Source organism: Pungitius pungitius, chromosome 7 (assembly GCF_949316345.1).
Source record: "Pungitius pungitius chromosome 7, fPunPun2.1, whole genome shotgun sequence".
Lineage (NCBI taxonomy): Eukaryota > Metazoa > Chordata > Actinopteri > Perciformes > Gasterosteidae > Pungitius > Pungitius pungitius.
This window is the reverse complement of record NC_084906.1, coordinates 7,101,669-7,120,576: the sequence shown is the minus strand read 5'-3', so window position 1 is coordinate 7,120,576 and position 18,908 is coordinate 7,101,669. Positions and strand designations below refer to the sequence as shown.

The 18,908-nt window shown below is 44.2% G+C and overlaps 2 protein-coding genes across 2 annotated transcripts; one reads left to right on the top strand and one right to left on the bottom strand.

The window, feature by feature from the left end:
* The first annotated feature begins 2,666 nt into the window (after positions 1 to 2,666).
* Positions 2,667 to 11,346, top strand: LOC119216545 (divergent protein kinase domain 1A-like). Its single transcript, XM_037469487.2, has 5 exons — positions 2,667 to 3,022; positions 9,019 to 9,153; positions 9,289 to 9,396; positions 9,489 to 9,665; positions 10,305 to 11,346. The coding sequence occupies exons 1-5, from the start codon at positions 2,969 to 2,971 to the stop codon at positions 11,115 to 11,117; spliced, it is 1,287 nt and encodes a 428-aa protein (XP_037325384.2). The 5' UTR covers positions 2,667 to 2,968; the 3' UTR covers positions 11,118 to 11,346.
* Positions 11,347 to 11,526: 180 nt separating this feature from the next.
* On the bottom strand, positions 11,527 to 15,789 carry LOC119216546 (large ribosomal subunit protein uL18). Its single transcript, XM_037469488.2, has 8 exons — positions 15,641 to 15,789; positions 15,090 to 15,159; positions 14,880 to 14,995; positions 14,440 to 14,574; positions 14,094 to 14,296; positions 12,721 to 12,898; positions 11,858 to 11,946; positions 11,527 to 11,678 (listed from the first exon to the last, which is right to left on the bottom strand). Exons 1-8 carry the CDS (start codon positions 15,641 to 15,643, stop codon positions 11,579 to 11,581), a joined length of 894 nt encoding a protein of 297 aa, XP_037325385.1. The 5' UTR covers positions 15,644 to 15,789; the 3' UTR covers positions 11,527 to 11,578.
* Positions 15,790 to 18,908: the final 3,119 nt, after the last annotated feature.

Sequence of the window (18,908 nt, the reverse complement as noted above, 5' to 3'; positions counted from 1 at the left end):
AGAGATGTTACTGTATGTTTTTATTGGTGACCCCGTCTAAGAACGGATTAATCCACATAAAGTGATTATTCACAGCAGCAGAGCAGTGTTTGTGGCATTTAAGGGACAGTGTGGAGGATTCTGTGGCATCTTGGGGTGAGTTGGCAGAACAACTAGAGACCCCTCCCCTAACTCCTCCCTTTCTCAGACTGTGGTATCATGACGTTCGCCTCCAGCAGAGGTCAGCTTTTTCATAACAACGTTATTCAAGGAGCAGCTAGAGGTCGACGGCATCAAAGGCGACGTATAAACCCAAAAGGCCCTCTCCTGCCCGGACTGGCCCTTTATTCAAAATAAATCCAGTCCAATAAAGCAATAAGCGATAAAGCAAGTCAGCCAGTGGGGCTCATTCATTGGTTTTACTTACAAAAAGAAATAAGCACAGATAGATCAGGCTTTGGATTGAGTGACAATCCTTTTAAAAGCAGAATGTTACCAGACTTAATCTGTAAAGGCTCATAGGCAGAAATCCCTGAATAAGTTTAATCAAGTAAAAATAATTACATTCTTGGTATGATTTTTTAAAAATTCTTTTCACTCATGAACCCGCTCTCATTATCAGTGTATTTTGTAGACAAGCTGAATAAAGCTCTATAAAGTTGTAATACGGGTAAATCCCCATGAGGGGGGAGGCTAACCCCAGTTATTTAATGTGAGTCTGCCTGCTTCCTCTCAGCAGAGCACTTTTAATGAAGCAATATTCTTTTTTTAGTGAATCATTTTAACATCCACTTTGAAATCAACATCCCACATCTACTGTCCTTGCCATCTCTATTAAAGACAATTTGCAGCACAGGAACAAATAGTTCCAAATCACTAATTATTTCTAGCGGGCGGTTGGATGGGAAACATCCTGTCAATTGTTACCACGGTTACTTGTTGACTTGCTACGGATGTGAGTGGGACGAGGTAAGAGGTAGAGAGCAGGTGTGGGCTGCAGGAACAAACAAGGATTGGTGGAAGGTAAACTGGATTCAGGCGTTGACGTTGCTGTGGATGCAGTGTTGATTCATCGAAAAGGTTGTGTTTGTGGAGAAGGCCTTCATCACGTTGGACGTTGTGTGATTATCTATACCAGGCCTCCATAGAACCCACTCATCTCAGTGTTGGTGTCACATCTGCCTTCCTCTCTGCATCGAGGTTGTTGTTGTTTGTTTGTTCTTGTTCAGGAATAGATTTATTTATCTGCCCACTCAAAGTGCCTCAAGGTAATCAGTCTTGCATAATCACAGGAAACACCACATGTGCATCCAGCGTTCTTCCTGTAGGCTCATGTAACTCCCACCTCCAATCTCTGAGCTGCTCCCTGAGTGATTTCAGCTTTGTTTCTGTCTTCCCTGATGTTCCCTCTGTAGAGAACGTAGCAGTGTGCCTTCCATAGCTCTGTTGTGATGCATGCTTTGGGTAGTCTTGGGCAAATCAAATCTCTTTCATCTCTTAGTGAAAAGACATACTGGGTTTTAGCTCTCACATTTGGTAAAGCTTTTATCATGACATGCAATCGCAGATAGTTTGGCTGGTTTGATGGATGATAATGGGCATCATGCTGGACATGATGATGTGCTCTATGACTGAATGCCCATTACGTTTTGCTGGTCCATTCATTGAGAGCACTCTTACAATGGTGTATGTCTTCCTTTGTAGGATGCAGGCACGACATCTCACATGCCACAGCATAAACAAGAGCAAACCAAACATGTAGGGAGAGCATTTTAGAATTATTAACACCTTTCAGGAAGCTTTATTTCAACATTATAAACACAGGAATAATGTAACATTAATATGCAAATCTCTATCTGGGCACGTAAAGAAGGATACTGTACTGATGCTCTACAGCTGTTTCTCTGCTCCCCACTATTAGGATCCAACGATGGAAGAAAATGCATTTGATACAGGCTAATCCCAATGAGATGAAATGAGTAAAACAAATATACATGAAGGGATTCGCAACAGTTGCTGAGACGATGACATTACTTTTAGCATTTCTTCCCTGAGGCAAGTTTCATTGGAAGCATTAAATCTGCATTCATTTGAAGTCTTGATTCAACATTAATGTAAATACATGTTCACTCTACTTTTAGGTCTGCTATATTATTTTATAAACCATAAAAAGCAAAACAATGAGCTGAAAGACTCTAAAAAGCTCAGTTTAGTTGAGGGGAACCTCGGGGCATGTTGATAATGGTATAGGATTTCTTCCTTTGTACTTGCCTCCTGGTTGCAGGTAGCAGCACTTCAAGCAGCTTTTGGCTTTACTGTTAAACTCAGCGTACAGAATGTTTCGATTTCCTTCATTCATTTAGAATGATGTACAGACGTTTCACTGGAAACATTTAGTGTGTTTCTATTATCGGGGAACGTACATATACCCTGCAGCCAATCCCAGTGAAGTATAGGCAAAATCATCCAGATCCATACAAACATGTTGCTAAGTGCATGAAGCAGTAAAGCACATTTGTCATATGTGTGCGTGTTGAATTCACATCAGTCCTCTTTGTCTCACAGTAAATTAAATCAATAAAATAAGCAGTTCACACATGTGTTTTTCACAAATAATATGTCCGTTTTTTTTAAACGGATAGAAAACACAACCAAATGTTCTGCCACCTAGTAAAAACAAAGAATATCCAGGTATTTTCTTTGCATTGGTGTTGGAGCCAGAAGGCATCTGAGGGCTCTAACTGTGCGCCTTCCTCTCCTCCTGGAATCGGAACGCCCCAAAGATGATCGCCGCCAACACGAGTCTCACTTCGCTGCAGTCCGCCTCCGAAAACGCGCCGTGCACGACGCCGCCGACCGAATGACTGGAGACTGCTTGCATACGAGTAGTGATGTGCAGGCTTCGTCGTGCAGGCGTTTTCCAGCACCGCGCCAACCGAGCGCCGAATTTCCTCCCATGACGGGTTGAGTGAGATGTTCTCCGTTCGCCATGGCGAGAGGACGGTTTCCATGGGGACTCTGCAGGAAGCCGCTGCACATCCAGGTAAGACCCCCCCCCCCCCCCCCCTCTCAACCCGGTGTCCATCTGACTGGTGTCACCGCCTTGTCACTTCTTCATGATTTCACTTTTGTTGTTTTGCAAACGTATCGGGGGCAGTTTGCAGCCATTGCTGCGGAGGCGTCTTTTTTTTAGACTGAATCATAAAGTCACTTGATGCACAACGGCTTAACCATCCTCCTGATCCCCGTTGCCTTAGCAACCGGATCCATGATACAGCGTGCTGCTGTACATATTGTCACGTTAAATAAGGGGACGGAAAAACTTTAGCATCACCTTATAAAGCACGAGGAGGCCTACTTCCCTATTTCGTTAGTGCTTCCTCTGGTTTATTATAGAACAAGAAATGCTTTGCCATCCGTCACTTGGTTCAAATATTATCAAGGCGCTGCTGGCCTCGTAATCCTCATTACGTTAAAAAACGTTATGTAACGTGTTTGGTGTGAGTGAAATTAGGTCCACGGTGGCTTTCCTGTGAAGTTAAATTCAACTCTGCTGCTGGACAGGGAGGCCCCTCAAGACCAGTTGGAGGTCCCAGGAACCTGAAATAAGACCCACACAGGTAGATCATTGATAAAAGGTTAACTCGAGCACACCCCCCCGGCTGTGGCTCGAAGTGGCTCCCTGCTGCCGCGCCATCACACCGTTATGAACCGAGCTCCTGCTGCTCATCTTTGAGACATTCGGTCTCTCTTGGTCAAACCCGAGCTCCTCTGGGCTGCCGGCGTGAGGCTCCCAGAGCGCACGCGCGTGCCCCTGCATTTCAGAGGCAGAACCCGTCACGTTCAGTGAGTAGAGGGAGCAGCCAGTCTCCAGGGACAGTCACCCGCAACGCTCAGGTTTCTAGGCCACCTCAGCCTTCCAGGGACAACTTAAGAAGTGTCAGTCTGCGGTCCTCTGAGAGAAGCTATTTCCACTGAAACATGAAAAGCCGACCGATCCCGCGAGCTGGAGATGTTGGTGTTGTTCCTGTGCAGATTCTTTTGATATCCGCACCACAGAAATCCCAGAAGTCTTTGGATGAGCACGATGTCTGCGCTCATCCCGCAGGTGATGAGAAGATGATTTTGTTTCTGAGTCACACCGCGTAAACACACCCAGTGCCAATCGAAAGCTTTCAAGTGCAGTCTATTGAGGCTGTTTTCATGATGTTAAGAGCTTCGCTGTATCTTTTGGAATCAATATTTCAACAAGGGACACATTATTCATTTTTTTATGAATCCTTGACATTGCTTAAAGGCACTGTATTCTCTTCGTAGAATACCTTGTACACTTTTCTGCATTTTACATTTAACCTTATCCACTGCAGACCCATATATTTTGTAATATTTTGTATCTTAAAGGTACTTTAATTCCTGTAAACTATTTCATTCTATTTTTCTCCCAAATACTTATATAATTGCTTTTTCTTCCTAATTTAATTATTACTTCTTAAATCTAGTTTGATGGGGGGCACACATATATGCAGCACACAGAGTTTTCAGAAATAATTTTAACTAATAACTAATATCCAGATGAGCATTATTATTATTATTATTATTATTATGGAGATTGGTCGACCCTGTATGTTAAATGTGTTTGGAAAGGATTGTTAAATACTTTTTTTTATGAATAAAATATGAATAGTCAAAGAAACGGGAGAATTTCTATCATCTATGATGATTTCTGACATATCCGCTTTTGGTGGATGGATGCATCCACTTTAGTTCCTGGTCATTAATTGGATCAATTCGTTCATTACACATTTTCAACATATTAATGGAATAAATAAATTTAAAAAACACCTGCCAGATGAGTGGGGGGGGGGATTCCCCATACAGGAAGCTGCAGTCCGCTCCTGCATCGGCTGCTTGGGAACACCCTGCTCTCTACCTCACAGCAGCGTGTCAGGCACAACACCTGCTGATATAATGTTCACATGTGTTATTGTCGCAGAATTGAGTCAGAATGGAAATGCAGGCTTTGTGTGTGTGTGTGTGTGTGTGCGTGTGTCCGGACTGGGATAAGTCAGCCCTTTAGTGTTTGTGCAGACAGCGTGGCATCCGTTCTCTTTCTCTCTCCGCCTCCACCAGTGCAAACCTCTCTCCGGTTGTCCTCGACAGGTCAGCAGCGCGCCTGGCCCCGTCCATCTTCTGCTTCTCGGGCCATCCTGTCTTTCTCGGCTGTGCACAGCGGCCCATTTACCGGCAGCCTCTGAGGGATAGCTTCAGGATCATACATAATGGATGACTGGTGTGCAGGCTGTGAAAGCCAAGTGTCAGGACAGTAATGTGCTGCTCTTGATCAGCTTCAATCTCCTGTCTGCCTCAGTAGTTCAACGTTGGATCGGCTTGGGTCTTGGAATCTATAACTGAACCTTCGGGGTCGAGATGGTTTGAACACACAGCCTCCCCAACAGGGCTGTGGGAGTGGGTGTAGACAAGGAGGGCGGGGTGGAGCAGAGGGAGGCTCGCCACTTCGTTCCACCCAGCTCAGCTCATGGCCACAGCGCCCACTCAGTCTCTAATTAATAGCTGTCACATCAGCCACAATCGATTTCACCTCATTAGCCATGTTTGTGTAATTCTCTCCCTTCACATGGGGTCAATACATAATTCCGGAGATAGAAGTGCATCGGCCAGAGTTGAAATGAAAGCCACAAGCTATATTGATTATGAATAGGGATACAGTATTATTTCCATAATGCTTTTGCTGTTGATGCATTTCACCCACAGAGAAATCGATATGGAGGTACTGGCAGCACTAGTGTGGTCACTACTTTTACATCAGAGTGCGAAGTAAACCAGTCAATACACAAAGCAGCAGAAACCATATATAAATAGTGTGAGTTAAATGACGAGTTTGTCATTTTCATTTCCAGGGGTGTGAGATGATTTGTGTTGTCATTTGTCAATTTGACTTATTTCTTTTAAAGCAAAATCAGCTGTCAGAGAGTAATCTAAAATGTGTCACTGTAGCACAGCGTGTTTTTGTGGACTCTCAGGAGCTGTCAGCTCTTCTTGTCAGCTTCTTCCCTAAATAGTTCTTGCATCATTTGGAGGTGTGCTTTGGGTCATTGTCCGAAACCCGGCTCCAATCAAGCGCTGTCCACTGGGTTGGGCATGGCGTTGCAAAATGGAGTGATAGCCTACCTTATTTAAAATGGCCATGTACAAATCTCCCTCTTTACCACCAGCAAAGAGGCCCCAGACCATCGCCTCCACCGGGGCGGACAGATGGCGTCTCTTCCAGCATCCTCGCAGATGTTCTTCTGTGTGATCCAAACACCTCCAACTTTGATTCGTCTGCCCATAAATCTTCTCCTGTTCAATGTCTGTGTTCTTTTGCCCATATCAAGCTTTTCTTTGCCCCTCTGCCTAGAAGGCCAGCATCCCGGAGTCGCCTCTTCACTGTAGACGCCGACTGGCGTTTTGCGTTAATCAAGCTGCCAGTTGAGGACCTGTGAGGCGTCTATTTCTCAAACTAGAGACTATAGAGAGTATAGTGGTTGTAGTACAGTGGTTTTTAGTGGGTTGCGGGCTGTTGCATGGGGGAAAAAAAATATATTCATGTGATTTTATTTTGAAGGGACTTTTTCTAATGCAGCGGAGTGTCGTTATTTTTGCCGGTTCGTCCGTCCATGTTTTCAGTTGGCGCCGCAAAGACAACCGCTCGCACCCCCCCTCCCCCCGCCCCCCATTGACAAGTCGCGGCTTGTCATTAAGGGGTGATGGTGGGTCCCGGAGCCAGACCAGTTGAGCACTGCTCTAGTATACTTATGGTCTTGCTGACTCATGCACAGGGGCCTCCCACTTCTCCTTCTACAATGATTAGAGCCCGTTTGTGCTGTCCTCTGAAGGGAGGAGTTCACACCGTTGGAGTTTCAACAATTTTCACAATTTCTCGCATGGAATAGCCTTCATGTCTAAGAACAGGAATAGACAGGCAAGATTCACATGAAAGTTCTCTTTTTCTGGTCATTTTGAGATTATAATCGAAGCCACAAATGTGATGCTCTACATACTCAACTAGCTCAAAAGAAGGCCAGGTTCAGCTTCTTTCACCAGCATGACTGTTTGACACGAGGGTTTTCTAATCATCCATTAGTCTTCTAAGGTGATTAACACAATGTAGCATTAGAACACTGGCCAGTGATAGTTGCTGGAAATGGGGCTCTATACACCTATGTACATATTTCATTATAAACCTGACATTTACACCTAGAATAGTCATTTACCACATTAACAAGTGTATTTCTGATTAATTTATCTAAAAATTAGGACATTTCCAAGTGATCCCAAACTTTTAAACGGTAGTGTAGTTTTGAAGATAGTGTTAAAATGATCAGATATTGCCTTGAAACCTTTTGCTACTAGAGTGTAAACTAAATTCTGAGAAATCGAGACAAAAACATGACCTCTACTGGTAGCTACGGCCCTGACAGCAATGGTAGAAATGTGTTTTGACACACTTTCTCCTAAAAACTATGAGACATGAGATTATAGGCCACTGCTTGGAATGATATTAGACGACAGAGTGACATATAGAGGCTGCCTGAAAGCTATATTTCAAGATTCTCTGCGGTGTCAAAAGCACATAATGGATAGGAGATGTAAATGTAATCTCTTAGTCAATACTGCAAAAAAAAAAAATCTAAATTCTGTGCTTTTAAGGTTGCTTTTTTAAATTAGTTTAAGTGCATAGGAAAAGAATTACCAATTAACTATTTTACGTTTAACTGTTTTAGACAGATCCCAGCGCTATGAATCGAAAAGTGTTACTGAAAGTAAAAATGTGTGTGTGTGTGTGTGTGTGTGTGTGTGTGTGTGTGTGTGTGTGTGTGTGTGTGTGTGTGTGTGTGTATGTGTAGTGGGGGGGGGGGGGGGGGGGGGGGGGGCTAATAAAGCAGGCCTGAGCTGAAGTGGGCAGACAGTGGAAGCAGTCCATCACTGTCAAGTACAAGAACCCATAATGGAAGCGCGGTTAACCCCCCCCCCCCCCCCCCTCCCCCCCTCCCTCATCCACTTGGAAGTCTGCCATTATTGATCGCAGCAGACTGTATTCATCAGCAGGGGAATTAGAAAGAATATTGAAAAGACGCAGTAACAAGATTGGAGTTGCTCTAAATGTTCCACTGTTGCTGTTAATTACCGAGCACCTATTCAGAGGCAAAATGCACTAATGATGGAGGCCTGCTCTATGACACAACTCACTTAGTAGCTCATTTGCAATCCACCAACCGGCCGGTTCCCACACTCAGACCTGAACGACTCTACTGAAAGCATCAATTACGCACCTCGCCTCGTGTATGCTCATCTTAAAAAGTCTGGAGGTGTTTGTCAGGTTGACGGAACGCATGCTGAGCACACATGTTCCATTTCATTAAATGTGGCCTAATATGTGAGCAAAAAGTGGATTCTACAGGAGCTGCAAATGTGACAGCTTTTACAGGCTGAGGAAAATACAGACCAATCCCAGCGCCCCCCTAAAACCTGAGCCCTCAGCTCACTCATGTCTGCTGGTAAGTGGTTGAGTCCGCAAGGGCTTGAAATGGTGTAAATCCAAATGGGAACGCACTCTGCTGCCCACGTCACCATGGCAACATCAAAAATGATGTATAACTGAGTATTTCATAAATTTTCCTCCCTGATTGTTCCCCACAAGATGAGGAAGTTTCAAATAAAGTTTAACCATTTATCAAAACAGCTTTGATAAAAAAATGAAATTTTATAACGTTTTTTGTTGCATCTTTTATCTTAATGTTTCTACATGTCATTTTAATATGACAGGCTGAACACACGTGTGCAGTCTTTTGTTTTACCTCGTTATTTAGGCCTCCCCGTTCATGAAGGTCTCGCACCTCACGGTGACTTTATTCACTGCTGAGAGCCTTCCTGTCCGCGGCCATTCACATCCACTTTGTAAAGGTGTCAAAACGCACATTTTATCTTTAGAACAATTCATTCACATTCCTGGATTGTGCTTCTTTCTGTCTCCAACAGGCCAGGCTCCCCTACCTGCACATGAAGTACCTGTTCTTCTCCTGGCTGGCCGTCTTTGTGGGCAGCTGGATCGTGTACGTTGAGTACTCGTCCTACACAGAGCTTTGTCGAGGGCACGACTGCAAAAATTCCATAGTGAGTATGCACATGCCTCGTCAACCCGTCCAGACCTACCTGCTGCATGTCCCATGTTCTTGCCATCTGATAACATCCCGCCCCCCTCCCTAGTTCCCTTTGTGCAGCTTACCAACAATACCAGTCATTTTTCAGTGCAATAAATACAAGAAAGGAATCATTGACGGCTCGGCCTGCAGCAGCCTCTGTGAGAAGGACACGCTGTACCTGGGGAAGTGCTTCACTGCCCAGCCCAAAAGTCAGGTCCGTCTTTTTCCTTTTTTATATCAAATCCTCCTTTCCACTCTGCCCGTAGTGAAGCCAGATGCACCTCAGGCCTCCCCCGTTTATTTTAGGTGTACTCGGGGAGCTGGGGGGACCTGGAGGGAGTCATTAAGTGCCAGATGGAGGAGGCGCCTCATTACGATTTGGGAAGCGAGATGGAGCCGAGGAAGGAGGCTGCGGCCTTCAAGCAGCCCACCAAGGGGACATCTGTGGAAAAGTTTAGAGAAATGATCCTAAACCACGTGAAGGTCAGGAAGCCCTCATTCCAGCGCCAGCTGCTAACTGATAACGCAGACATATCTAACATCCAAAATTACAAATAATTAGTCCCTTTTTGTCTGAGCTCCTAATGGGATTCGCTTGATTCCGACGAGTTGCTCGGAAAGCTCTTGAACTCAAATTGTCAGGCAGCTTTGATTAGATACCAATCGGGATTCCAATATGATAGATGTGATTGACATTTTAGTGCACTGTTTAGCTGTAAAATAAGTAAGAGTAAGAATAATTTGTTGTTTTACATGGCAGCCGCTCATTTCAAAGCTAAACGGTACAATAAAGCATGTTTTGGATACATTTGAGGTAAGAAATGGACAGCATAGTAACTGATTATTGATGAGCGCTGCGTAATCGAGAACGACTGACATAGCGATGACGCTTAATCTGCTCTGATTGGTCGTTTTCTCTCAGGGCATGAATCTTTCAAATGACATTAGCATTATTACAAAGAGGCAGATGAAGCGGCATCTCTGGCTCATTTACTAATGTGCAGATATTGCAACAGTAACAATACATTGGCTTCCAAGAGTTACCACCTGTAGCTTTAAACACAACAAAGGGATCCACGCAGAGTCAAACCTAGAAGCCGCTGCTTTCCTTTTCTTCCACAGGCGAAAGTGGGGGATCAGGCCAACGTCGCTGACCTGGCGACCCAAGTGCTGACCATAACGGACGCCAACAAGGACGGCCACATCTCGCTGCCCGAGGCGCGCTCCACGTGGGCTCTGCTGCAGCTCAACGAGTTCCTGCTGGCGCTGGTCCTGCAGGACAGAGAGCACACGCCCAAGCTGCTGGGCTTCTGCGGCGACCTGTACGTGATGGAGAAGGTGCCGCACTCGCCGCTATACGGCATCAGCCTGCCGTGGATCGTGGAGGTGTGGATCCCGGCGGGCCTGCGCCGCAGCGTGGACCAGTGGTTCACCCCCTCCTGGCCGCACAAGGCCAAGATCTCCATCGGGCTGCTGGAGCTGGTCGAGGACGTCTTCCACGGCGCTTTCGGCAGCTTCCTCATGTGCGACGTGAGCGCCGCCAGCTTCGGCTACAACGACCGCCACGACCTGAAGGTGATGGACGCGCGGTACATCGTCCCCGAGGCCGTCTTCCAAGAAGACGTCAGGCAGCAGCGCTGCGACGCCGACGAGGACTGCCGCTACGGGGCAGACTGCGTGACTTCCTGCGACCTCACCAAGCACCGGTGCACGCCAGAGGTCACCAGGCCCAACCTGGCCAAGGCCTGCGAGGCGCTCAAGGACTACGTTCTGAGGGGCGCCCCGTCCGACCTCAGGGAGGAGCTCGAGAAGCAGCTGTACTCGTGCGTCGCGCTCAAAGGCTCGGCCGAGCAGATGGAAATTGAGCACTCGTTAATTCTGAACAATCTGAAGACTTTACTTTGGAAGAAGATCTCTCACACGAAAGACTCGTAAGAGGCAGGCGTTCAGGGGCTTAAGATGGATTCCTCCAGTTGGAATGCAAATATTGGACAGTTTCCCCCACATCTATTTATCTTGACATGTGTAACTCACGTTTTATCCTAGCAATCATTGAATGTCACTTCATTTTGTATCCCAAGTTGACTTTAATATACTGGAGCCAAATGAGTAGGTGAATTTCAATGACCAATCAATAAATTTGACCCAACTGTTCCAGCCTTAATGGTGAGCACTTGTTTTACCCTCCGCTGTTTAGCATTGAGTTGGTGTGCGCTTTCCTTTTTAATTTCAATTGAAGATTCAACCGTTTTGGCTCAGTCTGTCTAAATAATTTTATGACTAGGCTTTAATCATATGCAAATAAGCCTTTAAAAAGAAAAAAAGAAGCACACAAGGACTTTACTCCTTTTCAATATTTATTAGAACAAATTTCCATGAGGGACTGAACAGACACCTTAATCTGCGTCCTCCTTTTCCTGAGCCCGAAGGAAGCTGGCCTTCTTCTGGGCAATACGGTCCTTCCTCTGGGCCAGAGAGAGCTTGGCCCGGTTCCACCTAGGTCACACACACAATTAGAATTTGATTTTTAACAGTCTTGTTTTACATTTCTGGTATTTTAACTTTCTAATTGTACTGCACTGTGTGTGGAAGTATTCCCTGTAAGCAATCAGATTACAGGTTTGAGACTTCGAAACCATCCTAAACAAATTGTTTAATGCCGCAGCATTTCTCACCTCTTCTTCTTGACTTCTTTGAGAGGCTTCTTTTCATGAACTGGATTCTCACGAATGGAAGCATGAGCCTTTTTATACATGTCCTCGATCTGAAAGAAAGATAAGTCAACATCCGATTCATTGGTGCAACTTATTCACTCACTAGCAATTCCAAATGTTTGTAGTTTCCCATCAGACATTTGAACTGAAGACTTTGAAGTCATTTTTCAAGGTTTCGTCTTTAATATTTTAGCATCTAGACATTTCCAATAACCAAGAAGTACATCAAGACATTTAATAAGCAGCCCAAGTATGCCATTACAACCTAATTTTTAAAGGATTTCAACCAAGACATTTACGAAATGCTGAATCTCTTGTGCAGTTTTTGTGCAAAGAAATTTGGGGGGGGGGCAAATTCTCATCCATTTGTGCAGCAATTCATAAAAATGTAATAGCCACAGTAATAAGGGTGTGAACATTTTACACAGTGCAGTTTTTAGATGAAGCATGCTTTGTCATTGGGATTATGGGGTCAAAATCAATATCAATTACTCTGACAAACTGAGCCATGGCCAAATTACACCGGCTGCCGCTGAATCCCTTTATGGCCAACATTTATATATTTTAACATCAGTGCAAGCTGGGTCACCTATTACGAGCTTCAATGGAACCAAACCCAGACGAACTTACAGGATTTATTGTCCTGAGTCAAAGACTGATCACTGTTCCACAACTCGAGCCCTTTCTCATGATTAAACATTAACAGCCGCATGTAAAATTTGCCACAAATAAGATCAGTTGATGGAAGCTTTCACCACAAGGTGCTTTGTTGACATCCACTATCCAGAAGCAATTCAGTGTGCTGCAAAATAAAGACTACTTGCCGAATCAGGGGTGACTCCATTCTTGATGAAGCGGGAGAACTGCTTCTTGTAAGCGTCCTCGTCCTCCTCCAGCAGGTAGCTCATGTACTCTGACACGTTGACGCCCATGATGTGCTTGCGGTGGACCTCGGCGTTGAACTCCTTGCTCTCTGGATCATACCCAGGGAAGCGCTTGGTGCTGGAAGGGGGAATACAAATTAAACAATGTGCTCATCCCAAGTGGCTCTGTAAGCATTTATATGACACTATTGATAGTCAAGCACAACCAAGGGACTTTATGTCAGACACCATGAACACAGCACGTCTCATGTGCCTTATCCAAACAGCTTGGCGTGAGACTGTATGAGCTCACTCTACATCAATGACATCTCTTCCTGTCATCTGAGATCAAGCAGGCCGCCAAACTGCTGTCATTCTCCTGCTTCCTCTCAAACGGGATGTTGTCGTCAGGACTACGGGAACTGAACCTGCCACATGGGTCCATTTGTAACCAGAGGTTCAGTTTCACAACTGACTAGTCTAACAATTCAGTATCAAGTCTTTGCCACTGCCCTCAATAAATTGCATCTTCGAATAGTCTTCTATGAAGACCTACGAGGCCAAACTAGTTGTGTTTAACCTGCAACTCTATTTTATTCATCCAACAATTGCACAGAAAATGTAAACTCAAAGCGTCCTAATCGCCAAATGTGGACAGGACTAGATGACCTTAACAGTCGCCCACTCAATAACTTTTCACTCCGCCAGTCAACTCCTTCATACATGCCTCCCTTTTCAAGCCAGTCACGTTTAATGGGATTTTGCAAAAATCTCAATTTAGTTATTTCATGAATTAGAAAAAACAAAGCTCTAAGCAGTTGGCAGACCCAATTACGCCGCCGATAGCTTAATATCACCAGTCAAAGCAATTACATGAACATGCCTTCTATTACATTCACATCACCATGACAGACTAGTTAATACCAACTAGCCACTTAGACTTCCCTGATTCAGCCATCATCACAAGTTAATTTATGTGCACTTCAACTAAAGAGCTCCGGAGTTGAAGAAAAAATAAATCACTTATAAGAAAAGCTCTTCGGAAGACTATAGTATGAAAATCTGTTGTGATAAGGAACGCATTAACAGGGGCTGTCATTGAGAAAAGTTTCCTAAACCGAATCATTAATGCCATTCACAATCAAGTACATGTTGAATATTTCAATGCTACAAGCATTGCTACATGCAAACCCTTAACATTAAGTAGAAATCATACAACTTCCAGTCTAAAACACATTCAAGGTGTTGCTAAATAAAAAAGGACGCAAATCGTTTAGGAATAAAACTTCTCCGACAGCCAAGAGAAGCCTCAACTCGTAGCCGTGGCAGGTTACCTGTGTGGGATGGACAGGCCTCCATCCACGGCGCCCTTCAGGGCACCAAACACCTTGTTGCCAGTAGTGGTTCTAGCAAGCCCAGCATCCAGGTAGCAAGTGAAGGCGCTCGGCTGGCCATCAACGCTCTCCACGTTGAACTCGTCACCAGTCACCTCCACCTGGCCTTCGTACACCTTATCCAGGCCAAACTTGTTCAGCAGCTGAGGGTGAGAAGTAATTCAAGATCAACACCTGGTACAGCAGAATTGATCTCATTCAGGCAAACCTAAAATTTAAACAAAAATCATGAAAGGTTTTGCTGAACATGATACAGGGGGTTATGCACACAGATGTTGGGACGTACTCTACGGGCCAGCAGCAGCCCGGTGGTGTAGGCGGCGGCGTAGTTCGTCAAGCCAACGGTGATCCCGTACTTTGGCAGCTCGTGTGAGTAGGCAGCACACACGATCATATCGCCCTCAATCTTGGCGTAGGCGATCTGCAATGCAATCACAAGTAATCATTGAAAAGCACAAGTACGTTCTTCTAAACTGCATTAGCCATGACAACAAACAAGTACTTCCATGACAGCGCACGTTGTGAAGCAGCGTGAATTGCTGTAATGATGCAGCATTCAATCATGTGTTCAGAAACTATTTGATCTTTATGTTTATATGGACACGTTCAAGTTTCTCAGAAACAATGAGATTATAGTATGGTGTTATGGAGGCCGTATCAACAAACAAGTAAAAGCTGTGCTCTGTCCTTTCAGATTAAGACAGGTTCATCTCAGCAAGCACTCACCTGGCAACAGATGTCGCGGTTGGAGAAACGGACAATCATCCGGTACTTGGGTGTGTTGTACTTGTTCTTATCTTGTACCACCAGGCGCTTGCGGGCAAAGAAGTCAGTCTTTCCCTCTGGATGACAACACAGGAACAATTAGCTAAAATGATACCATGCTAACTTTGACATGCCATCAAACCCTGGCATGGCAATAAGAGGGTGTCTTACCTCGCCTCCTCCTGAACTTGACCTGGTACCTCTTGAAGTAGGCCTTGTTCTTAACTACCTTAACAAAACCCTGCAAGTAGACACGCAGCAACTTCAGTAACAGGGACAAAACACACAACCACAGGAGATCCGTCCACGTTACTGCACTTCGTCCAAAGGAGCCGTGTTGTCAGTGTCAGACAGTGTTAGCATTAGCCGGCTCGACCAGCGCAAAGGAACAAGTTAGCACAAACGCTAAGCGCTGTTCACGACCAGCTAAAGAGATCATAGTGAGGTTTACGACGTGGAAACTTGGGGCGTGTTAGATTGGGGACTCCGTAGTCACGAAATGAGGAAAATATCAAGGGACAACATAGCACATGAAAAAGGAAGCATTGGGTCTGTGAGGGCAGCCATTAGGCCACGTTTAAGCAGACCGGGTTAGCCATTAGCAGGACACAATCTATCTTCATCTGAACATCAGCGACATGATTTTAAATGTCTGACACCTCACAGCACACGATGTATGTGTTAGCCACGCATGTAGATGCATATTGGGACAAATTACAAACCATTTTTGCAGACTTTTTGTCTCCTTAAGTAAGGAGCCCGGAGCCAAAGACAGGGGCTTGACTCCGCTGCACTGGAAAAAGGAGGAGCCTCGTGCGCATGCTCCGTAAATAGCGCGTCACAGGATGAGCCGGTCTGCCGCAGGCCGCCGACGTTTCACCATTCTGCCCCCTGTCGACCTGGGGCGGCCATTTACCCAAATAACAGCACAGTTTTTCTCGATTGTTTACACACAAATTCTGGTACTTGACACACAATGACCACAACATGTAACTCATGCACCAACCCCCTGAAGAAACTCTGAAGATATCTGAGCCACTTTGGTTGACCAAAGCTACGGAGGAATTCTTTTCTGCCTGGAGATGGCAAGTGTTTGACCGAAATCCACAAACGCATATCCCCCTTCTCTAAACTATGGAAGACGCATGTGGAGATAAAGCAGTTGATGCTTTTCATGGCTGGATTGGACATGCTGAGCGATATTTCCCCCACTGCTTGGCCAGGGAAAACATTGCTTGTGATGTGGATGAGGTTCTGTGGAAATGACCGGAACAGAAGAGAGGACGCAGCATAGTTTTTTACTGTAACTTATACAGTAAATTCTTCTGTTGTTTTGTATGTAGACCACTGTATGTGCAACTTTGTGTTGGTTGGGATGTACACTGTGTGCATTGTTTTCGTGGGGAAAATAAAATATATTTGTTACCGTGTATTTGTGTGTTGTGAGTACAAAAACAATATTCTAAAATATTTTACAACACATATGTATCTGCTGTCTGTAGTAAGTGTAACACTGAACAAAAAAAAGGTCAAAGTCATTATGATGAATGGAGAAGTTTTTTTCCATTCATCATAGTGTTTTAAATTGAGCACATCAGTGTTCAACTGGTTCTTATAAAAGTCTATTCATTTGATGGTTTGTGTTTGTCATTTGAAAACAAAATACCATTTTGAGAAGAAATTACATTGTTTTCGCAGGAGTATTGAGTGGTTTTGCCCATTGTGTGTGAGTTCTGAGAGTATGAGGCATGCTTTAAGAAAATGTGTCTAAACAATCAGGAAAAACTGTAATTCCACTCTGAGATTCCCATAACACTTTTGAGTGTGATTCAAATGTGGCCACGGCGCCTTTGTATGTAGTTTTCCACTACATACTCATTCTCATTCAGACCCCTTTTTGTAACCTGCATACATTTCCTATTTGTACACTGCAAATTTCAGAGAGAGTGACTCTGTGAGATTCAATTTGAACTCCAAGCAGGTGTTTATATTGTCCCTATCCCCGTCACCGGTGAGCCCGGGTCCCCCACCTGATGACTCTATAACACACTTGGATACTTTCACACATTGTGTATAGTATAGTATCTGCTTGATCCTCCATCATATTAGGCCAATATGCAGTATTATTTGTTTTGTGGTATCAATAGATCTTTTTTTATACTTTCTTAAAAAGTAATGAAGGTAAAGCAAAGGACGTATCTTAACATTTTCAATAATTAACTGGATACACACAGAGGTATATTAAAGGGATGCCGTGTTATGAATGACGTTGTCACATTCACCCAACCCCAATTGAAGTGTGTCCACTCATCTCACCGTTCCTTCTTTTGTTTTCTTTCAAACAAAGAGTAACAGCAGCTCTTCTTTCTGCTGCCTCCTTGTTTGCAGCATTCACAAGACGCTTCATGCAGAAAACGGACTCCCAGGTATTGATTATAAATGCATAGACTCAGATGTAAGCCCCTTCATTTGAAATGGCAATAACCTTTTGTGCGTCTATATGTATCTGAGTTGCACTGTCATTATTAGTATGAAATGTTAGTCAGTTGCAGTGCAAGTTGTAGTTGCACTTTGCCAATGAAAGCTGAACTCTTTTGGTACCTTGAATGTGAAGTTTGTCTTTTGGTTTAGAGCTGAAATATCCCTTTGTTCAAGAGTAGATTCAACCGTCTACTCATAGTGGACTCTGGAGGATGGTGTGATTGGTGCTATTCAAAGATAATGTCTACCACTATACGTCTTCAGACGTCACTACGCTGACTCCGGTATTATTACCCATTAAGGTAGCAGAAACTCCATCATTTATTGAGCTAGTGAGCATCAGTAAAGAACATCTGGGAATGAGGGCGGGACTGCAAACAACACCAGCACAGTCGCACCTAAATGAGTATTGGGTCAATTTAAAATCTAAATCCACTAAAAGATCTAAAAATCTGCTGATTTGATAGCATTCATTTTCTTGACTTTCAACCTAACTACGCATAATTAGTACTGCGCCCTGTGCTCTTGGCTCTCTCTATTATTTACGCCCGTCAGACTGAGATGCGGTTGTTGTGACGGCGTATCAGATTGTGCGGCACACAGTCTCCATGGCGTTGACGCCTCCAACCTCCAACGTCAGCTACTGTTCAGCTCCTTCAAAGGGCAGAGGAGTGTTCAACAACCAACAAAAGACATGCGTCAGCGCTCCCATGATAAACCTGAAAAGTAAGTTACAAAACTGTTCGGTATGTGAATCAAGGCACTTGGCTTTCACCAGAGAGGGGATGTGGTCACCTCATGAGTTTCAATTGACAGCCATTGCTGAGTTAAAGTCAGCTGTGTGAGACCTAACAAAGAGAAGGAGCTCCTCGCCGGTTCCCACTTGAACATGAACATGAGTTCATTTTAATTTAGGTTGATGGATTTTATTTTTTTAAGGACTGTCTGCTGTGGAAGATCAGAGTTTTCATGAGTTGATTCATGGTTATTTTCTGATTCAACTATGAGGATAATGTACATTAATTGAATGTCCACTGAAGTCCACCCAAAGGAAAATATACTTTTTCTCAGCAATGAACTTGAGGTAAGTGATCAAAGGTAGGGTACTGACAAGGAAGCTTGAGACTCCTTTCTGTAAACTAATATGCTGGTCTCAACCTACGCTTTTACTCGAATAAATCTCAAAGATGGGGGGACACGCAGTCATACACCTGCTGAAAAAGTGAGTTACAGGGATTTGTCTGAGTCTGAGATGCTCCCTTATCATAACACAGGGTCTTATACGCTCTGCTCACTCTGCCCTCTTGTCTTTAGTGCTGCCGTATTTTAAATAGTGGATCCTAATTTTGATATCAGGGACAATTTCAATGTTCAAACACATTCCTCGACATGTAAAGTTTCTAAAATTCAAGATAAAATGTCTAAATAATGTATTGACTGTGCTCTACAACTGTAATATACATAGAAAAGGGACTTATGAACCACAAAGCAAGTAATCAGTATTAGAAA